Genomic DNA, 21872 nt, shown 5'->3' with positions numbered 1-21872 from the left:
ACGGCCGCGCCTATTAAAGCGGAGCGCAGTCCGCTCGATCTGATGTGGCCAAACATACGGGAATATTTAACAGCCAATTGCCACCCATTAACTTTGATCGCACGACTGTGACTCGGCTGTCTTGTGCAGCACAAACATTTTCTTTCTACCCGCTCGTTTCTTTTTTTTTTTTTTCTCGCCTCTCCTCGTCCCAAAAAGGTCGGTGACTAATGAAACTTGGCAGCTCACTTCACACTTAAGTATCAAACAAAACATTTCCTCTCTTGCAGGGTCAGACATGAGCAGGACGTGGAGAAAAAGCTTGTGGGTCAGTGGTGTCGGATTATAGAGAGAGAGAGGGAGAGAGGGAGATGGGGTTGGGTTAGTTTGGGTTTGTGCACGTCTTGAATGAGAAATAAGACATGACATTTTGAACAAGAAGTGGCCATTGTGCAGCGCGTTAATCTGTGCTTTAACGCTCCTGTGATTAGCGTGAGTAGATAATCGGTTTAGTGCTATCGGCCTCCTACACGGCACTTCAACAAGCACAGGAGCAAATTTATTTATTTATTTATGTATTTTGCCACATAATTTGCACTCAGATCTTTTCCTTAAAAGTCTGAAAAACAAACTAGCTGATTAGAGTTCTACTATCGAAAGATTACATTAACTAGCTAGCTAATGCTAAGTTCATTTCAAAAGGAGTTCTGTGTTCATTATATCTATAAGTCAATTTTTTATTATACACCACTTTAGCACACAACTTAGCTTTTTTTTACACACTTTTACATTAGCAGTCAACGCTAAATCATTTTTCTGTGTGATTTTTACTAATATGGAAAATTTTCCTATCAAATTATCAATATATCTGAGAAAAATTTGGATATTTTTGACAGTTTTGTCTTGTTCTTCATAGTTTTATGCTAGTTTGACCCAGCCATCCAAAGTGTTACCCCTCACTGCGTAAAGCAGACAGACAGCGGTAGAGCAATTGCCCCATGGGGCAGATTTTACACCATGAATCAAGAGTATGAGAGTCGCCCCAAACCATGACCAAGAGAGGCGGATAGCATCACAGCATGACACATAGACACTCTGAACACATAGAGAAACACTAGACATTGACAAATTGCCCTTACCAGAGGGGGCGGGGCAAAAAGGGGCAAAATTGTTAGGGGGTGCGACAGTGAGACTGACAGGATATGTAAAATTCATGGTGTCCCTTGGGCTCTAAGGTCATACATCACGGCTCAGGAAAGTTTCTGCCATTAAATGGTTGTTGCCGCTAAGCTTCAAAATGTAACTTATACGCAGTGTTGTGACTTATCTTGTAAGTTTCGTGTTCATAACGTAACATATACTGTCTGTTGTGACTTATCTCCGGTCTCTGGATCGCAATTTACATGTAATGGTAAGGACAAAACATTCTAACATTAGAGCATAATTAAGGCGGGAGTTGTGAGGTAGGCAAAAACAAGCTGCCATACCTACTTACTCCCATAAGACCACACTTTATCGTATTGTAATATAACACCGAGTTGCCAGGGTTTACAACAAATTGCGCCATTTTTAGGAGAAGGTCGAGGGTGGGAAGAGATAATCTGCTGGAGGCATTCTCTTAACATTTAAATCATTTAGACAATTAAAAGCAAATATTTAAAAATAATTAAATAATTCATAATTAAACTACAGTTTACAGTTCTGTAAAATACCACCAACAAATTTCTGCCAGGAGGCTTTTCAGCAATAGACAATAACAGCCACCCATTTTCCCTTTACAAGAAGTAAAACTATTTGTTTTAGTCTAACAACCTTTACTTTAGTACCAGACTTTACATAATGTGGTCAAGAAAGCATGCTAACCACACTGACTGAATGTTTTGTTCAGAAGACAACATAATTTAGTCTATGTCACAGAAGATCAACGTCATTGGCTCCATTGTTCTGTTTCACCAGGTTGAAGCAAATTTCTCACAAACAAGCCAAAGGAAAATCCAAACACAACTAATTTTTTTTAGGATCCAGAAGTAGATTGCTTCTACGCACATTTTAAGCTTTAAACATCTGTTAAGGGCAATTGCCCTATCACCAAGTTATATATTTACATTTAGGCATTTGGCAGACGCTCTTATCCAGAGCGACTTAAAAAAAGTGCTTTAATGTTTACATCATTGGATACATACTTACACTGGGTTAACTAGGTTAATACCTAGTATAAAACCTATATAAAAACCAGCTTGGAAAAAATAAAACTGCTCGAGCACTTACTTCTAGGTCATTGAAGAATAAATGTGTGTCTGCTAAATTGAAGATCATCTCTTCCATTCGGAGCCCCAGTGACACAGATGTTGGTGGATCCTGAAATATGAAATATCGATTACTGAAAACAGAATATTAAACAATACATGATCAATCATATAGGTTCCATTTGCACATTGCAGCGCAGTCAGAACTTGTGCTGATATATGGAAATGTATATGTTGCATTAACTTTATGTATGTAAATAAAGATGTGGTATTGGATGCATACATTTTGGTGTCACATTGAATACATACATGCAAATGAAGGTGTGATTTTAAACCCATGAATGGAAATTTATGTCATACTGAGTCCATATATGGTCATTTATTTATAGCCTCGAGTACATACAGTAAATGTGGGTGTGATATTGAGCCCATGTATAGAAATATTTAGTAATGCCGGGTAAAATAATTACATAAATGAATAATAAAAAAAAAATAATAAAAAATATGACACAAAAATGGAAATTGGTTCAAAATGTGTCCAAAACATTATTGAAACCTGAAAGGATAGTTGTGAACCTTACAGAAGAAATCTGGTCAAAAAGATCACGTTTGGTGAAGTTGAACCATATATTTTTTTTAATTGTAAAAAATCAATAGCATAATCACAGCTACAAAGTAAGAACATTTCCACACATAAAATGTGGGGGAAAATGCACAGAATTGAACCTATACAGCTGTATGGCTAAAGAAATCATAGCATAACGATCAGACTTTGGAGCAACAAAAAAAGGACATGTGATCTGATGAGTCCAGATCGACCATATTCCAAAGCGATGGGTATATCTGGATAAAAAGAAAGTTCATGGAGCAATCCACACATCATGCATAGTGCCCACTGTACAAGTCTCTGTAGTCAGTGTTATGATATGGGGTTGCTACAGTTGCTCAGGTCTAGACTTAGCAAAATTATGTGCAAAAGACATGGCTCCTTCTTTAAAATTTTTCATGAGAAATGGGAATTCACTCTTTTTTCCCTGACTTCTGAAATTTGCATGAGTATTTTTTTCGGGGGGAAAAAAACATACAAACAGCACACACGTGCATACCAAGAAAGTGTAGCTGTGCTACCAAGATACAATGCCCATATCAAGAACAGGTTTTGGGAATAAAAAGCGGAAAGGTGTAAAAGTTTGTCCTAAATTGTGAGAAATACAGGAGAATATTGACTGCGAGAGAAAATCTGCAGATTAAGGTGAAAATGGGAGTCTCCCAGGAAAATTGGAAGGGCTGGAAAGTATGGTTGTAATTAAAGCTAAAGGTGGGTGAACAAAAAAAAATTTGTATAGTTTTTTGTATGGAGTCCATATACTTAAATGTGTGTGTTGTGTCAAAGCCATATATGGAAATGTATTTGTCACATTAAATCCATCTATTGAAGGGTGAGTTGAATTGAAACCATGAATGGACCCACAGGTGGCATTGAACTAGCATGTCTTATACTCTACTACAGAAATATCAATATATTTAAACTAATCCTAGATATTTTATAGAGTTTTGCCAGAATTACACTTAATCATTTAACTAGCTCAGTGTACAGTGTAAAGTTTTATATGAAGTACAGTAATGATACCTACTTTCAGGCCAATTTTGCATCCCTATTTAAAATAATTGCTGTTTTGACTTGGCTTATATTGTCATTTTGTGGGATGTAAAGTCTGTAAAAGTGCATTGAGATGTGCTGGAGCCCATTCCAGTATTATAAACACACCATTCTTCACATGCTTTGGTTTGTCCATCATTATTTTCTCATTGTTAAACCATAAAACCTCCATTTACAATCCACCTCAGACAGGACGCAGGTTTAATCTGCACTTAAATGCTCTCGCTGTCTCTGTCTGAGTCTTTCAGACACAAGCAGATTTAAGAAAAATGGAAAAAGAGTTATTTTTTTCCCCAGACAAATGCTGAACCATTTCCTTAATATTCCTAACATTCTTTAATATCATCGAGAGGCAAAAAGGCAAAAGTAGTGATCTTATTTTCTTTGCTTTAGACATTTAGTTTTTTTAAATAATGGCTACCGATGCTTCATTGTCATAAAAATAATTATAATTATAATAAGTATAATATAATAGGAAGCTTTAGAATAATATTCAAGGAGCGTTCAGGTCAAACTGGGACTTTTGATTGTGCAGAATAAGAAAAGACAGTTATGAGAGCAAAAACTGCCTTTATATCTCTATAAAATCCCCTGCTACACTAACGCACCTACAGTATCCCAGAGTTTCACTAGTGCTTGCATACCATCAAGGTAGAAAGTTTTTCGGTATGCCGGAGCCATGTTCGGACAACCCACTTCACATCTGAAATGATGACATTTCAAGAACTCTTTTAATGGCCCAAATATGTGAAATGGGAAGAAATAAGGTTTGATGTGTGTAGGGGGATGTAGCAGTAACTTCCACAATGTGGAGACAAGTTTTCCAGCGATTATTAAGGATCATAATTGTGATTGTTCATGGGAACGACTGCAGTGGGCTCCGAGCCACCTCGGCCAGGATCATGATTCACAGAAGTACAGACTTCTTTTAAATGTTTACACCATGCAAATGTTCTACTGCAGCTAAGAGTCACATCCCTGAACTCTGGTTGAAGACGTCTGTAAATGTCTAATAGTTTTAAAGCTTAATTCAAAAGAAATTTCATCATGCAGCCTGGTTTGACTTGAACAAACCTCGTAATTAAACTTCAGTGCAGTCTATATTTGGTTATTTTTACTAATTATTATCACTATTTAATATTTGGTTAATCAATTGGTTAATTTAAGGAAGTAGAATTTAACTCAAAACTGGAGCATTAAAGATGTTACAAATCTTATTAAATGTGGATTCAGAAGTTAATCATTTCCTTTTAAACCTTTTTTTGTAATCGTTGTTCAGTCAGGGTTTCGAGTTCTTAATCTCTGAGCTCTTTATTAAAAGAGAGAGAGTGAGAGGAGAGCAGGTGAAGGACAGGATTTGTTCCTGTATGTGTAGTGTGTGTTTGTGTGTTTGGTGTGTGTGTGTGTTCAGCAGTGGGGATTAAATGTAAAGCTACCTAAAGAATCACCTGAGCTTTTACTCCTGATTGCGTGCCACACTCAACAATGAAAATGATTTAAGCACAGCAAAACCACACACAAGTCAGTTCAGTGTTACGTCTTCATTAATTTAGTGTGTAGTACGTTAATGCGTTAGAGTACTTGGATTACTTTTTTGATGTAACGAGTAATTTAACTTTTTCTAAAATGTAATCCGTTATTTAGACAATTTATGGAAACCGTGAACCAGACAGCAGTCATTCCCAATCCCTTAGTGTATGTGTGAAAGTCGTCCTACAAGCCCCGGCCCCAATAACCCACCCCCCTCTGTTATTTCTGCTGTTATACCCCTATCTCATCTATGCAGTTTGACTAGACGAGGACCGACGCGCGGAAAGATGAAAACCTTTTCAGGGAACAAAAATTGCAGTGGATCATGATGAACTGTACATACAGCAACCGCATGAAACCGCGTACAGTAGATGAGATGAGAATAATTATAAAGGTCTTGAATAAAACAACATGCATGAGAAATCACAAAGGAGTTTTATATAAAGAAAAGATATATAAATTATTAAGATTTTGTGGGAAAAAAATAAAATAAAAGACATTGACTGCCGTCAGTTTCCCTACATTTGAAAACTTCTGAGATCTGCATAAAAACTGTGTTGTAAAATGAGGGCAAATCTTGTTCTTGTGTTTCAGGTTGGATTCGTTTTTATTTTTATTTTTTTAGAATTACTGATATAAAGGATGAGTTAAAGCATCCATCACATAGATAACTCAAAACACACAAACCAAATTGAATCTAATTCCTGATATTTTGTTTTAAACCACCTGTTAAACCACATTGGTCATGCACTAACACTAACATTACACTACACACACACACACACACATAATATTGTAGTGTATCAAAATACATCCTCACTGCTAAATAATATCTATTTATGAGCCTGCTACTCATTGCCCTCATTACACATGTCTGCGTTTTGCATCCGACAGTTAATAAAAACGAGTTTGGCGCTGAGAGGAATGTAAAGTGCATTTCTGCGGCGTGGCGAATCCCCTCCAATTAAATCGAGACAATCATTCAGCAGGAGGAGTTAAGAATACAAGGAGGCCAAAAGGTCAAAAGGCTCTGCTCTTGTCAGTGCTCCACCTGTTTTTACCCATCAGCCATCATCAGCAGGGCGCCAAGTCCCCCCGGCCCCCACCTCCAACAGCACCGCACAGCCGCGCACACACACACTCAAACACACACACGCAGGCACACCCTAAAACCCCGATGGTCACACAGCTGGTCTCAGCCATCAGCTTTATGGAAGTGAACTGCCTTTATGCCAATTAGGATAACTGATCACCACAGCAGTGCACTTTTCTTTTCCAATACAGCTCTATTTATAGTGTGTGTTCAACAGGGAGGGAAAAAATACAGTTTCTTTTGCTTCTTGCTCTTGTAGCAGTTCTGTGTCAAGCTCTATTAAGACTTTCAACACAACTCATCTCGTTCTATATTATTACATTAGTTATTAAAATATTAATAGGAAGGAATATGAATAAATCAAAAACATTGAAATGAGGCAGGAACATTTATGGAGTGCAATCAAAGACTCAGACTTCTCCGAGAGGTTTCTTTCAGGTTCTCTTAGTTATTCTGTTATTCCAAAATGTTGTATACTAATATATTAAACAAAATCTTAATCTCAGTTTAAGTGACATTAAAAATATTTACAAAAATAGAAGCAGAAATAAAACATATTATTTTAATAAATCTACATTTCTAATGAACATTCAGTGGCTTTCAGATTTACTAATCTTTTTTTTTTTACTTCTTTTTGGTCTATTGGCCTGCTGACAGAGGAGGATTTACATTAAGACCTACTGACTCCAATGCAGTGAAAAACTTCAACAGCTACGTCTTTAGAATTTACAGAAATATAACAATATTTTATTTTTATTCGTATTTGAGTGACAGGTCACATTGGTCTTGCAGGTTTTCTTTTGGTTTGTGAGTATAACAATGAACCACACAAATTGTGTTTAAACAAGTGTCAAAGAACTTTTGGAAAATATAGTCTATGTTTAAGGATAGAGAATGAGAGAGAGCGAGAGAAAGAGAGAAAGAGAGAGAGAGAGAGAGAGAGAGAGAGAAGACCTATGAGGCCCTTACTGCTCAGTGTAATTCAGCAGTACTGTAAATGGTACCTTGGTTTGGTCATGGTAATAAAGCTACTTTGAAGGAGTTCATGTGTGTTTCTGTGTGTGTGTTTGAAGCCCAGAGGCTCACTTTTTGTTCCCAGCATGCACAGCAAAAACAAAGTAAATAAACAGAGTTAAGGGTCGAGGGGCAAGGCTCTAGGCCCTAAAACAAAACACCGCAGCCATCAAACACCCCACTGCAGGAACAAAGAGAGCGAAACGACTCCATCAGCACACACCCACACACACCTTTACTCAATCTTAACTCAAAATGAAACAGCTACACAACTTAATTGTTCATTAGGCACAATACATCAAGCTTTTTTGTTTCATTCTGTATATTAATGTGACGAACGTCAAATGCCAAACTCTCCTGACACACATGATTCTTTAGCTCAACAAGGGCTCTACCTTTACACATTCTCATGTCCAAAACACAATTCTGCCCCATGTAACCATCTGTCTGTTGCAGAATCCTGGAAAGTACCGGGCTAATCTCACTAAGAGCGGAAGGTTTGGAAAGCACTTCATTAAACTAACAATGAAGTATTTTTGAAGGACAGGAAAGCGAAGGGAAAAAAAACTCTTAAGAAGTGTGAAGTGACATTCTCAGTGCAACTGTTTTGTGGTCACATATCTCAGACAGCTGCAGGCCAAATCGCATTCCTCTCAGGCCTCGTTGGGCCGATTAAAAAAGGAAACAATTAGTCAAACTGGTGTTCGAAATGATGTAAATAAATAATCATCGAAATATGACAGGTTTCAATCCTTTAGAAAATTTCTGAAACTTTACAGCAGATAATAAGCAATAATTTAAGCAAAAATCACTTATGCACTAAACAGGCTTAAACTAAAACTATATAATGGGTCCAATCAGTTTACCATTTTTGTGCATCACAAATACTTGTTTTTAATCGGCGGATCAAGTCAAGTGTAAAGCAGGATTTACTCATCCAATCAGTTTTGTGATATCACAAATGTCTGTTTCTGATTGGTGGATCATGTCAAAACATTTTAAACACAACTTAAAACTGCTTAAAACACAAGTACTAAATTATATACAAAATCAAACTGTTTAACACCTTTAACCACTTTTGTCAATTTTTTGAAACCACAAATTCTAGTTACTTGATTGGTCGATCAAGTAAAAGAAAACCCAGCTTGAACCTACTTTAAAGTGGGTTTAATTTATCTGATGCATTTTGTGACATCACAAATACCTGTTTCTGATTGATGGATCTTTTTTGTTTTTTACTTCTAAAATGTAGTGTTTAAGGCAAATCACAATGCTCCGACCAGTTTTGTGACATCCACTCACAAATGCTTATTTCTGATTGGTGTGTTAAGAAAAATATTATTTACAGTTCAGAAAACAACTTTAATGGGTTTAATGATGTAACCATACTTGTTTTTGATCCAGTAAAATATTGAATTTACAGCTTGAAATAAGACCTTAAAAGTAGGTTTCGTTAATCTTATTTATTTTGTGACATCACAAATACCTATTTCTGATTGGGGAGAAAGCCAAAATTTCAACATAACCTTAAATTTAAGTCTAACTGTGTCATCTTTATGTTCATACGTATATTTCCACTGCAGCATTTACAGATTCTTTTGCAAATCACTTACCCGTCCATATCTGTTGGCGTAAGACCCTGTGAGCAAGGAATGGAAAATAATGATCGTTTCGTCCAAATCCCAAATGAACACACGCTGAAAGGGAACAGAGAAGAAGAAGGATAAATCAATGACACATGCAAACTGAGATGCTTGTCAATAAATAGGGCGCTGGGATTTAGGGGCTAGAAAGTACAAAAAAAAAAACTGGTTTCTCAATTTATGTGCTGCGATCGATAATAACCAACTAATTAAGCAGATATGTTAACATGCTATAAGATACAAGATCAATAACATAATGCAACATCAAATTTTATGCTAAATAAGAAAATACAAAGAGTAAAAGATACACAATTATGTGACTTGTGTTACAATATATGTTAGATTTGTATTGCAAAGAAAAAACATTTGAATGTTCATAAACTTTCTGTTTTATTGTCGTTTTTTGACAATTGTAACTAATGCATGAGCAATTCAAGTAAAACAGCAAAACTACTGGTTATATTTACCGGAACTAGAAAGTGAGTTTGCTCAGTACCTCAAGGTCAGAGTCCGGAGGTGGAGACGGATTATTGTTCCTTCTTCCTCTTCCACGTGACTTTCCATCCGAGGCCCGACGCAATCGATCCGAATCTGAATCTTTAATGGGGGTTGATGGACTGTGGATTGTACTGTACTCTCCTGCAGGAAGACACAAAAAACTGTATCAAACGAGAGAAAATAAAAAAGAAAAAAAAGCTTTCACCTTCAAAACTTGAACAATGTGCGGCTGAATCCGTTTATCTGATCCTCTTACACCCCTGATACCATTTATTCACCACTAATGGATATAAGGGAGTGTCTGGAGTGGCCTGGTTCATCCTGTCTATTCTTTTTAGGTCAAAATTAATCATTTGAACTTTTTTTACCAAAAGAGGAGTCCATAAATTTGTTGTGAATATGAGGAACCAGTATTATATTACACTATTGTTATAAAAGTCATATACAAGTGGGTGTTCAAGTCAAACCGGAACCTTTTGTTGTTCAGAATAACAGCACACATTAATGAGAGTGAAAACTACCTTTATTTCACTAGTGCTTTTATACCATGAGGGTAGAAAGTTTTTTTCAGCATGCAGGGACATGATCTGCTTTCCTGCTTCACATCTGAAACACTGGCCTCCCAGGAACTACTTTAATGGCTCAAACATGTGGAAATGGCTTGGAGCAAGGTCAGAATAGTACGGGACATGTGGCAATAACTCAAGTTAATAAGTCAAGTTCCTGTAATGTGCAAGTGGTGTTGTTGAATGATTGTGTGTACAGTTCCCACTGTCACACACACCCGCGCGGCGATCGGCACTAGGACCCGGAAGTAGTACAGTCGCAAAACAGAAAGCATAAAAGAAAACAAGATGGCGCTTCACATCGCTCGGTCATTGAGTTCGCCCATGTCGGTTCAGATTGTCCGTCTGCCATTTCGACAATCTTTCTTGGGTTATCTTTCTGATTCGAGTGTGTGTTTATAGTACGCGGGTTAAATTTGTGTTTTTCCCTTGCTCCCCTTTTGTGAGAGTCCTTAGACTAAATCGCGTGGTTATCCGACCTACTTGCTTGCTTCCGCGTTTGGGTTTACCATCCACGCTACAAAGGGCTAACCGCTAGTGTGCTAAATATTCTGATCATCCCGGTTAGTTTCGTGACACCCATGGACAGATGCGTTTCTTCCACAAGTTGGCGACAGGTTCTCCATCGATTTTCAAGATACATGTGTTCCAGTCACTGAATGTTCTTGGGAACGACAGTGTCTTCTGACGTCAGTGTCTGTAAATGTTGGTTTAAAGGCCTTCTTTTATGAGAAATTTTGTCACGAATCCCGGTTTAACTTAAACATCCCTTACACATAATACAATGAAGATGCTCTAGGGATAAACCTGGGCCTAAAAAATGTATTACATGCTTGTCTGGGCTTAAGCATAAAATCGAGTCTTGTAATAAACAGAATCTAATGAAGACTCTTCTTCAGCAGAAACCAGTTTCTGTAAGCAACTCACCTGCTGATTGGTCGGTCAGAGCCTGGCTGGTGATGGCAGACGGTGGCTCCTGCAGTGTATATGTGGCCGTGGTGGATGGTGTGGTGGGACTTGTGTTGTTGCTGGTCATGTAGGGCGATGTGTAGGGGCTGCTGTTGTAATACTGCGCATATTGACCCTGGCCAAACGCAGGGTAGGATGGGTAGTCCTGCAGACAAATACATAAACAAGTGTGTGTAAAAGTGTGTGAATTCAATTTAGACTATATATAAAATTTGCCAATGTTTTAATGTTGTTTATGTATTAGCTAAATAATTGTATAATATAATGCATAGTGCAAAGTGTTAGCTACTGTACTGTTGCAGATAGCTACTCTAAGTTATAAGTGTCAGCTACGATTTTTATTAGTGACTCTATAGGTGTTAGCTACTGTTAGCTACTATTACTGTTTACTAAAATACATTGTTTAACCAATTATTGCCATTATTTACATTTTTTTTTATTTTTGATCAACTTACATGTTTTACTTGAGTGATTGATGCAATTCTGTCCTTAACTTAAATCTTGTTGCATAATCTTTGTTTTTTGTATACTGTGTACTATATGTGTTAGCTGCTATTATTTATTATTAGCTATTAGAAGTTAAAAATGTTAGCTACTATTTTAGCTCCTCTAAATGTTAAGTGTAAGCTCCAAGATTGTTGTATCTGCTTTAAGTTACAAGCATTTGCTACTATTAATGATAGAAACTACAAGTTATATATTAGCTACTATTAATATAAGCTACTATGAATTATTTACGTTGGGTACTCTGTGTAACATAAGGTAAAATAACCTTTAAATGCTACCTACTATTAACTGTTGTTATATACTTTAACTTCCACATTGCAGCTTCTATTAACTACTCCCAGAACAATAAACTGTAGTTTAAAAAAAAAAAAACTTATTATTAGCTCTCTTTTTACCCAAGAAAAGAAACAGGTTTTAGCTTATGTTAGCTACAGTTACAATAAACACCAAGTTTTAGCTACTATTAACTACTCCAGGTATTAGCTACATCCCATGCTAGTTCTTAGTGTTAGCTGCTTTTAGCTAGTAAAGGTGTATGTTTTAGCTACTGTTAGCTTTAAGGATAAGCAACTATTTGTGAACTGATAAATAACACTGACAACACTTTTTTTCACAAGTCTTATTTAAAACTTCTGTTGCACTATGAACCCAGTTTTTAAAAATGTTTTCTGTTGTGTTTGTGGAACAGGAGTGTTCTACTATTATTTCCAAACATAAAATCAAATGTATGCTGCAATATATAAATATGAATGCAGTTAACATGATTTTTATTTATAGCAAAGGAGCACACGCACACATGCTGCATTGCCGTAACGTGATACAGGACTGAAACACTCTACAAACACGGCTACTTCCTTGTTCAGATTCTCAAATATGTAAACGTGAACACATGTCTGTCATGTGCTACATCTGGGAAGCGATCTGTTTTTTGTCTCCTCATGGAGAAATGCACATGTGAGAATATCACAGGGACAATCCTTGTCTGCAGCAGGCAGGACGTTTTAGGAGTGATTCATATCATGTGGATAAGATTTAAGGACACAGATGTTTTAGAAGGGTTTCCAAAATTTTGTTCTGTATATGTTGACATGCAACAGCTGACGGTAACCTTTAAAGAAGATACACTGTCAACATGCACTGTTTATGATGGTGGGAGGCTAGAGCTGTTCGGTGTGTCGTAGAGCTTCCTGTTGTGTTCATTATTCTTGTAGCAGTGCAAAAAAAAAAAAAAAAGGAATCCAGACGAGAAACATATCTTGGGATAAGATGGACATTTTAGCCAAACTGTTCCTTTAATTGTCTGTCCTTTGTGTATGCTAGCAGTTTATAGCTAAAAGCAAAATCATGGCAAACATTTGTTCATCATTTATGAGGCAGTCAAAGTTGGACGTAAAAAAGTATTGTAAAATCCCTTGTAAGTATACAGATGTTTTATAAAAGTTTCCAGAAATCCAGTTTATCTTACGCTACACGCAGTGGCCGATGCTAAAAGATAAAGGAAATCCATTTACAGCAGTGAACATGGTAAAAAAAAATCCAATAAATAAATAAAAAACGATGGCTACCTGGTGCGATGTGCTCTGTTGTGCTCATATCATGTGGATGATACTCAAGCGTGCACATGTTTATAAAGGCTTCCATATGCAAACATGCAATGACCTTGTATAGGCTAAAGACCTTGTATCTAGCTAAAGGAAATATATTTGAGAAGAGAACAAGCAAGGGAAAGTGGATTACAGCTACCTGTTGTGTGTTGTTAAATCCAGTCGAGTTTGTGAGGGAATTGCTTCCTGCGTACAGTCCCGATGTCGTTGTAAAACTGCCTCCTGTAAGAGCAAGACACATTACCATGACTTGTGAGTGGGTGTGTGTGTGAGTAAAACACATTTATAGTTTCAATTGATGTTTTTGTTGATGCAGATTTTGGCATTGCTATACCAATAACAACTATACCATGAAAAAACATTTCAGTTTACAGCATTTGGCAGATATCCTTATCCAGAGGGAAGTGCTTTGAAGTCTCCATCAATAAATATATCCTTACACTGGTTCGCTATGTTTCTGACTTGAAGCACCATCAGTCAAACACTGTTGGGAAGAGTGGGTGATGTGGGGATATCTTACCTAAACTCAAGTTTAGAAAAATCTTAAGTCTATTCCATGTTTAACACTGACATATGTTTGACATTAGTTACTTGTTAAAGTAAAAGTAAGTGATTTTGACCAATATTAGCTTTAAAGGTCCCATATTTCAGTGTCTATGTAAATAAGCCACTGTTGAGCCACACCACGCCAGAGAACAACAGAGCCGAGCAACAAGCCAGAGGAGGGTTTCCCCTCATATGAGGTCACATTAGGGGGAAATGGTCCATTAAAGGAGTTCCTGGGAGTCCCAGACAGTCCAATTATGGCTCTGGTATACTGAGAAAACTTTCTATTTTGATGGTCTTCAAGCATTAGTGAAACCCGAGGATAAGTGCATTTATTTAGAGGGATATTATATAAAGAAATAAATGCATTTTTTAGTCATAACTCAAAATCACAAAGTCTTGGATTGACTTGAACTGGGCTGACTTTTAGATATTCTATATTTGTTAAAAATGCTGTTATAGCATATGAATTTAAAGGTTTAAATGATAAAATGTTTCAATTCTTCAATCTCATCAGTTCCAAGTGCTACAATAACTGATCTGCATTCATGCTTTTAAAATAATAAATTTCAGTTATACCCCTGCATTGATGATGTTAAAGAGCAGTAAGGTGATAAAGCATCCATATTTCCAGATAATGAACACTTGCAATTTGAAAAATCGAAAATAAAATAAAAGGAAACGGTTTTCTGCCTGAGCTATCAGCGATAGCATCTTGCACATGAAAACAAAACTCTGATGCGTGAAAGCCACATTGCTTTAGGCTAAAACTAAAGCGTGAAGCGTGTAAGGATTGTGGGAGACGAGGGAGATGACTAAACAGTGTCTCTATGTCTTCTCTTTGCCTTATCAGCCATTTCATCTTGGCTGCAGTTTGAAAAGAAAGAGGTGAAGGAAGGACGTAGGGTCAAATGATAGGATGTTTTTTTTTTTTTTTTTTAAATCAATTATCACCTTCACAATGGCGGAAAGAGTCCCAGTGTTGTGTGTAAACTACTGAAAGGCTGATGAATACACAAATCTGTCTTCACTTCACTTAGATCAGGAAGTACTTAATTAAAGTTGGAGTATAGAGGCAATCTGAAGTTTATATGTAATACATTGGTGGATTCAAGTGGATAAAAATTAATACGCTATACCAAAGCATGCATGAAAGTAAGAATATAATATATAATTATGTTCTTATTAGCAAATGTGAATGACATCCATCTGACATGACTTCCAGTTTTAATGTCGACCTCTATGTCAGAAACTATTTAGATTTTTTTTTTTAAATGCATAATCATGTTTATGTCAAAATGCTATTACAGTCTGGACTCAGAACATGCGATCGTGAGGGTAAACTTCATGCCTCTTTAACACTCTCTGACACCGTGTCACGGTGAAAATATTTTCCCAGGAAGTTGGTTCCCATTGCGGCCAGTTTAACTAATATCAACAGGCTCTAAGCTAATGAACAGCTGTTCCTCTCTCTCTCTCTCTTGACTCTCTCTCTCTCTCTCTCTCTCTCTCTCAATCTGCCACACAGATTAATTTAATTGTACTTTTGTTGAAGAAAGCACAATCTTTTGTATTCTGCTCAACAGGAAAGTCCCTATTACTTCTAAAACATAAAAAAATGTTTTTGTATTAGAATTGTTATAAGAGGGAAATCCCGTACTGTGCAGAAGGCTTCAGCCACCACTCATTTCTTCATAATTTGCTCCCAAAAAGCCAGACTTTGTTGTACTTTTATAATAATCTTAAGGAATAGTTCTCCAGGCTTCCTGAAGGACTTCTCATTATTGGCAAGTTTTTTACCTCTCATTTTCCTTTTTAGTCCCTGTACCTGACCAGTTTCAGAGGAATTGTTTTTATTTGTTAAGCCTAAAGCATAAAAGAACACATCCAACCTCCATGAACTAGTGAGAAACCGGTGTGGATTATGACAGATGATCACATTCGGTAATTTCTATACTGGTGATGCTGAGTGGTTGGAACAGACGGGAGGTTGGAACAAATAAGTGCGGTTGATGCTAAGGTCGTTACTATACAACAATTTTTTTATTGTATCTTTAAGCACTTCGCAGCTTGTTGCAGTTACCCATTTTCTCCCTTTTTCTTTAATTTAATGTACATTATTTAATGAAATTTAAAATGAAGAAATGAGGGGTGGGTCAAGAGCTTTGTGCACAGTACTGTATAACAATACTAACAATACTATTATAATCCCTAAATTATCCTCATTTATCAATATTTAAGACATTTAAGAATTCACATGCATATTGTTTATATTCGCATTGTAAATTGCTAACCATGATCAAATGACATCTCATTTACATACATCGCATTATACACACAATCCTCCATAAAAAGGAAAAACTTAAAAGCAGCCAAACTGCCTAAACTCAAGTAACTCAGCCATCTTTCTTACAAAGCAAAAAAATAAATCTTTAAATTTGTGTGCAATTAAAGTAAGCTGTTTAAATTCAACAGCTTGTTCCATGTAAACCTTTTCAGTAACTTGTTCCAGTCGTATAATTTAAAACTAGTCAATCAAGATTCACAGTAGCGAGTCTTCCTACATGTAAATTCAGACACACTCAGGCACTGAAGTCATTTTTTTTTTTTTTAGTTTAAATGATAGGATGTTTATGAATACTAAATATTTTGGGAGAATTATCCTACAAATAAATAATAAATAAAACTCTTTATTTACAACCTGATAAATAAAACCCTTTGGTATTAATTGAGCAACACCACAGGGAAAGTAATAGGTCCTGTAGGTAATGTTACATTAAGCAACAATTTAGAAGACAGCAATTGAAAAACAAAGGATTTAAGAGGTTAAGTTGCAGCCAGGTGCTGCTAAACATCAGTCTTTCATTAATTGATCATGACCATGTGCGCAGACCTCTATAAAAGCATAAGTTTTGGCAGTTTGCTAGTATGGAATATTCAGGTGTGTGTTTTAACACAGTACCAAGAGGGGAAGACATAAGCAATGGTCTTAGAGAAGCAGTTGTTGCTGCACATCAATCTGGATAGGGCTATAAAACCATTTCCAAACAATTTGGAGTTCAACGTTCTACAGTGAGAAAGATTTTTCACAAGTGGAATGCATTCAAGACAGTTGCCAGGAAGACATCTTGCCAGGAGTGGACATGACAGCACATTCACACCAAGGTCAAACCGCTCAGAGCTCGATGTTTAGAGAAACTCCAAAAAAAAAAAACAAGAGCTACATCTCAGACCCTCACACCCTACAGGCCTCACTGAGCATGTTAAATGTTAAAGTCAATGAAAGCACAATTAGAAGACTAAACAGGCACAGTTTGTTCGGAAGGAGAAAAAGTCTAAAATGAACACAGAAGCTGCGGAGGTTGAGGTTCGACAAACTGCATCCGAACAAACGACAGGAATTCTGGGACGAAGTGCTATGAAAAAAATGTTTGGCCCCAATGCCCAGTACCATGTTTGGCAAAAACCAAACAGCATTTAAGCAGAAACCCCTCATACAACTCAACAACTGTTGTGATGATTTGGGCTTCTTTTGCAGCCTTAAGAGAGCTGTGCATATGCGAATATCCAAACACATCAATGAACTGAAGCAATTTTGTAATTTTTTTTGTAAAATTCCTCCACAATGATGTGAGAGATTGATCAGAAGTCATACAGGAAATGTTTTTCTCGTTATTGCTTCTAAAGGTGGATCCACAAGCTGACGAAACTTAGGAGTACTTAATTTATATAGACATATTTTTTTTCTTTTTGACTTAAATTTTATTAAATAAATAATGTCATGGTGAAAAATGGTATCTATCGTTCATCAGGGCTTTATTTGCTCAATACTAAGACCCATAATGGTCAAGTAATTTTATTATATCTTTACACAAAACATATAGAATTAAAAGAGGAGATACTACCTTTTGAAAATTAATCTGTGTGTATATGGATTGGACAGTAGATTTTTCTTTTCATCAAATTCCTGAATTAGCAGGAGAAGGGTGTTCCTAAAAAATCTAACATGGATCTATGCACAACAACAGCTAAATGACTTTGTTTGGTGTTTGATGGGTTTAGGAAACATTTCTTGACTTATAGCCAAGATGGCATTTCTAACTAGATGCTAAACATCTCAATAAAAGTGTGGTAATGTCTTCATTTTTCTTTCTCCCTTTTGTTAATGTGGTGGTGGAGGGGAGGAGCCCAACCATGAACTTTCTCCTCAGACTTCAAACTCTCACTGCACACTGAATTAGCAAAACCCACAGTTCAAAAAGTCATAAAAGGGACAGACGTTGACTCTGGATGGAGTGTCGAGCTACATGAAAGGCCGTTTTAAACTCCCTCCTGTCCATGAAGAATTGCCTCATGCTGGGGAAAAGGGCCTGGTCACCCAACACCCCATCATCCCTGGGGCAAAAACCTTGCAAACCCCTGACTACACTCCCACTCCCCCCAACTACCCACCCATATCATTCCTAAGTACACACTCCTGCACTTATTTGTTGTGCTTCACTTAATATTTCCTTCAAAAGAAGACATTTACTGTTCAACTGCAGCTTCATTTACTCTTTTTTTTTTGCAGCTGAGGTTTTGTTTTCTTGTTGAAAGAGCATTCAATGGAGTCCAGATGGACTGTATTTTAAACAAAATTAACCTCACATCATGTATAAAGAAGGAAGATACACTGTTTTCACGGTGCTACTTTCTTTTCCCTGCTTGGGAAAAAAACATTACAGGGAGAAATAAACTAAGTCCTGACTTTATAGTTGAACATGATGATCAGAATGTAGTTAAGGCTGATAAATGAAACCAGTCAGGGGGGAAAAAATTGCTGTGTGTGAGAAAGAGAAAATCTGTCTCTGTCTGGATGTGTGTTAAAATACCAAATCAAGTGATTATATTTGATTAATTGACACATTTGGACTGGACAAAGAAACCACAGCTCTTTTCCATTAAGGCGGGAACAAGAGAAGAAGAAGGAGAAGAAGAAGAAGACTCCAACCTTGCATTTGGTAGCTGTAGGGTGCTTGTCCCGTCTGTGGTGTTGAGAAGCTGGAGCTATAACTGAGGAAGCTGCTCTGTCCTGGAGACTGAGCTTGGCTTTCCGTCTTGATTCCTGCCCACAATGGACCTAAATCAGTTAGTAACACCATAGTGACGCATAGTCCATAATTTCACAAGTTTAATATTCAAAAAACATTTATAAATATTTGTCTGTTTGGTGGACCATGGCTCAATGTAGAGGAAACAGTCAGGCAGTATCTTCAGCTTTTTAAGGCAATAAAGCATTAACTTTTCATTAAAAATTATTCATTTAAAAACTTTTTCACTTCATTTTAGGATTGATGGAAATAAATCCAACGTTATACCACAATGGTATGTAAAAATTTTTTATTCTGATTGATGAGAAGCTGTTTTTTTATTTGAGTTGTTTTCAGCTTTCAGGCACTTCAACAGCACTTCTTATATAAACATAAATTGTACTCTTTTTCATTAATTTCTTAGAACTATTCTTTTTTTTATCATTATCAACAAAGGTCAAACCTATAGTGTATTATAATTTGTATTCTTTACAAAGCTCTAAAAAGAGAAGATTTTCCTTCCAGCGAGGGTTCCAAAGAGGAAGCCATTTAGAAGTCTGTCGCTACAAATAACTCAGAAAAAACACAGAGAGCCCTGATTAGCAATTATCCAAAAACCTATATGGTACATACCCATGGCCACAAAAGACGCTATAGTTATCTTATTTGGGACAAAACAGCCTAGGCAGGCAGCATTGCAGGATAAGTTTGTCCCACTGACATGGTGTTTTTTTGGATATGTTCAGTAAATCCTGTTATTCAGTAAAACACCAACATTCTGTGACTTTTAAAAACATTTAGTTTTACAAATTCAGTCATGGTGCTAATCAATAATCTTATCTATATTATTTTATATAATAGGGGAATATTAGAATATTATATAAGGAAATTGAGTTAGCTAACATTCCCTGGCTATTCACTTAGTACATACAATTTTTACAACTATTTTATCACACATTTTTTTTTATACACGCAGATCCTGCAAATCTGGTTGGCCGAGGAACGTTTGAAGTCACACACAACTGAACAATGATTTAATTTCATATTAATGTGCCAAGTTTCAAAGAAAATAAACCGTTGCACCAAAGTCATTGTTCTGTCCATTAAATCTTTGTCTGTTATGTTGCTTAGCACCCAAAGCTTACTGCTAACAGACTTTGTTGTGCCATGGAGGAATTTTGAAATGTAAAGTAGCACAGCTTCACCTGAAAATGAAGGAGTCTGAAGAATTAAACCAAGCACAATATTTTAACCAAATCAAAGTGGTATGTGGAAAAGAACAGAAACAAGAGGAGAATTTTTTTTAGCTCACCATAGGCCGGGATGCCATAAGGCTGGCCTGGTTGAGGGTAAGTGGCATAGGCCTGCTGCATTCCCGTGCTGTACTGTGTCTGTCCATACGCTGCCATGTTTTGTGAAGAAGGAGTAGGAAGAATATGCGGATAAGGTCTGCTATTGAAGGGAGGAGTAAAAAAGGAAGAAAGGAACATGATACACATTTGTTCACTCAAATTTCATCAGAGTTTTTTTTAGGGTTTTTCTTGTTCAAGAGAATTGAAAAATAGTTTTCGGCCATGCCTAAAAATAATTCTGAATTAAAAAAAGGGAAAAAACATTGTAGCAGTCCTTAAGTAATTCAAAGGTAGACTGTAGTTGTTGGCAGGTGGTTTGTAGACTTCATAGGTTGTTAACTCCAATTTGTAATAAAACAATTAGTCCAAAAATATGCAAAGGTCTTCGATTAGTGTTGTCAGTACTGGAGTGTACTTAAAACCACAAATACAGAAAGTGGAGCAAGTCTCCTAAAATGGCTAAATCAAACCCTGCACACTAAACTACTGAATAGTATTCTGTAAAAGATACTAAACTGCATCTGGTGAGGTTTTAACGCAGAGCCTAATAAAAGGTCGGAATTAAAAGTAAAAAAAAAAAGGGCTCGATTTATTGAGTGAAAAAAATACACTTACTTGGAAGGATAGATCTGCGGAGAGAACTGGTGAGTTTGTCTTGGGCTGAAGCCACTGCTTCCAATAGCTACGGAAAACAGACAAGCATATAGTTTAAGCATTGTAGAAAAAAAAAATAAAGTAAACATTACTTTATGGCAACAGAACTCATCGAATTTAAACGAAAAAGTAATTACACTGGATTTATTTAGCTTAAAGTGGAACAATGTAAAGCAGTAATAAGGGAGAGACTTTTTACTGACTGTGCAGATCTCTTTGTGGGAGGGCATATTTGAGACACGCACACACTATCTTGATATGTGGCTGTAGTATTTTTCTAATTACATTAGCAGTATATATTTAAAATTTTAACACAAAGAAAAAGAAATATACACACAAACATTTAATATATAATATGCTGACAGCATTAGTATTTCTTTACAGAGGTTATTCTGCTAGCATAAAACATTAGCAGCTGCCATTTTTAACCTTAGACATTTGTGCATTCCTCACACACACACACACACACACATACATATTTGTCATACTAGTTTCATGCTTAGCATGTAAAAAGTTGCAGCTTTGTGCTAATATTCATAGCACTAGTGCTGTTATTTGATTGAGGTAATTATGTTAGCAGCTAACATTAGCAGAACAACATAGGTGCTATTTCTAAACTCATTTCTAAACCATGTCTAAACATTTGTGCATTCCCCTCTCTCTCTCTCTCTCTCTCTCTCTTTCTCTGTCTATCTTTTTCTCTCTTGCTCATATACACATACACACACTCGCACACATTTAATATTAAAACATTAATGTTTGCTAGTACTACATGCTTAGTATTTACAATGCTAGTATTCTACAGGGTGCCATTTTTAAAGCATACACATACAAATTGTTTAAAACACGGTATTGTGAATTCTTTCTAAAATACTTTACATTCTCTCTCTCTGTCTCTCTCACTCTCTCTCTCACTAGCTCTGTGTCATGTGTGTGCAACTA

The 21872-nt window shown here is 36.4% G+C and overlaps 1 protein-coding gene across 7 annotated transcripts in view; it reads right to left on the bottom strand.

Annotated features, from left to right (window-relative positions):
- eya1 (EYA transcriptional coactivator and phosphatase 1) overlaps nt 1–21872 on the bottom strand; it is a 50358-nt gene that overhangs the window by 16560 nt on the left and 11926 nt on the right. For 3 of the 7 annotated variants that reach the window (XM_053488345.1, XM_053488349.1, XM_053488346.1), the window contains 8 exons: nt 20892–20958; nt 20237–20376; nt 18846–18974; nt 13449–13531; nt 11157–11343; nt 9662–9804; nt 9136–9219; nt 2248–2337 (listed from right to left, as the gene is read on the bottom strand). In XM_053488345.1, the coding sequence (XP_053344320.1) occupies nt 2248–2337; nt 9136–9219; nt 9662–9804; nt 11157–11343; nt 13449–13531; nt 18846–18974; nt 20237–20376; nt 20892–20958 (923 nt within the window). The remainder of the gene's footprint in view (nt 1–2247; nt 2338–9135; nt 9220–9661; nt 9805–11156; nt 11344–13448; nt 13532–18845; nt 18975–20236; nt 20377–20891; nt 20959–21872) is intronic. The other 4 variants (XM_053488348.1, XM_053488351.1, XM_053488347.1 and 1 more) reach the window with 3 other exon arrangements.

Source organism: Clarias gariepinus, chromosome 26 (genome assembly GCF_024256425.1).
Source record: "Clarias gariepinus isolate MV-2021 ecotype Netherlands chromosome 26, CGAR_prim_01v2, whole genome shotgun sequence".
Classification (NCBI taxonomy): Eukaryota; Metazoa; Chordata; class Actinopteri; order Siluriformes; family Clariidae; genus Clarias; species Clarias gariepinus.
This window is presented reverse-complemented; position numbering and strand designations above follow the sequence as displayed.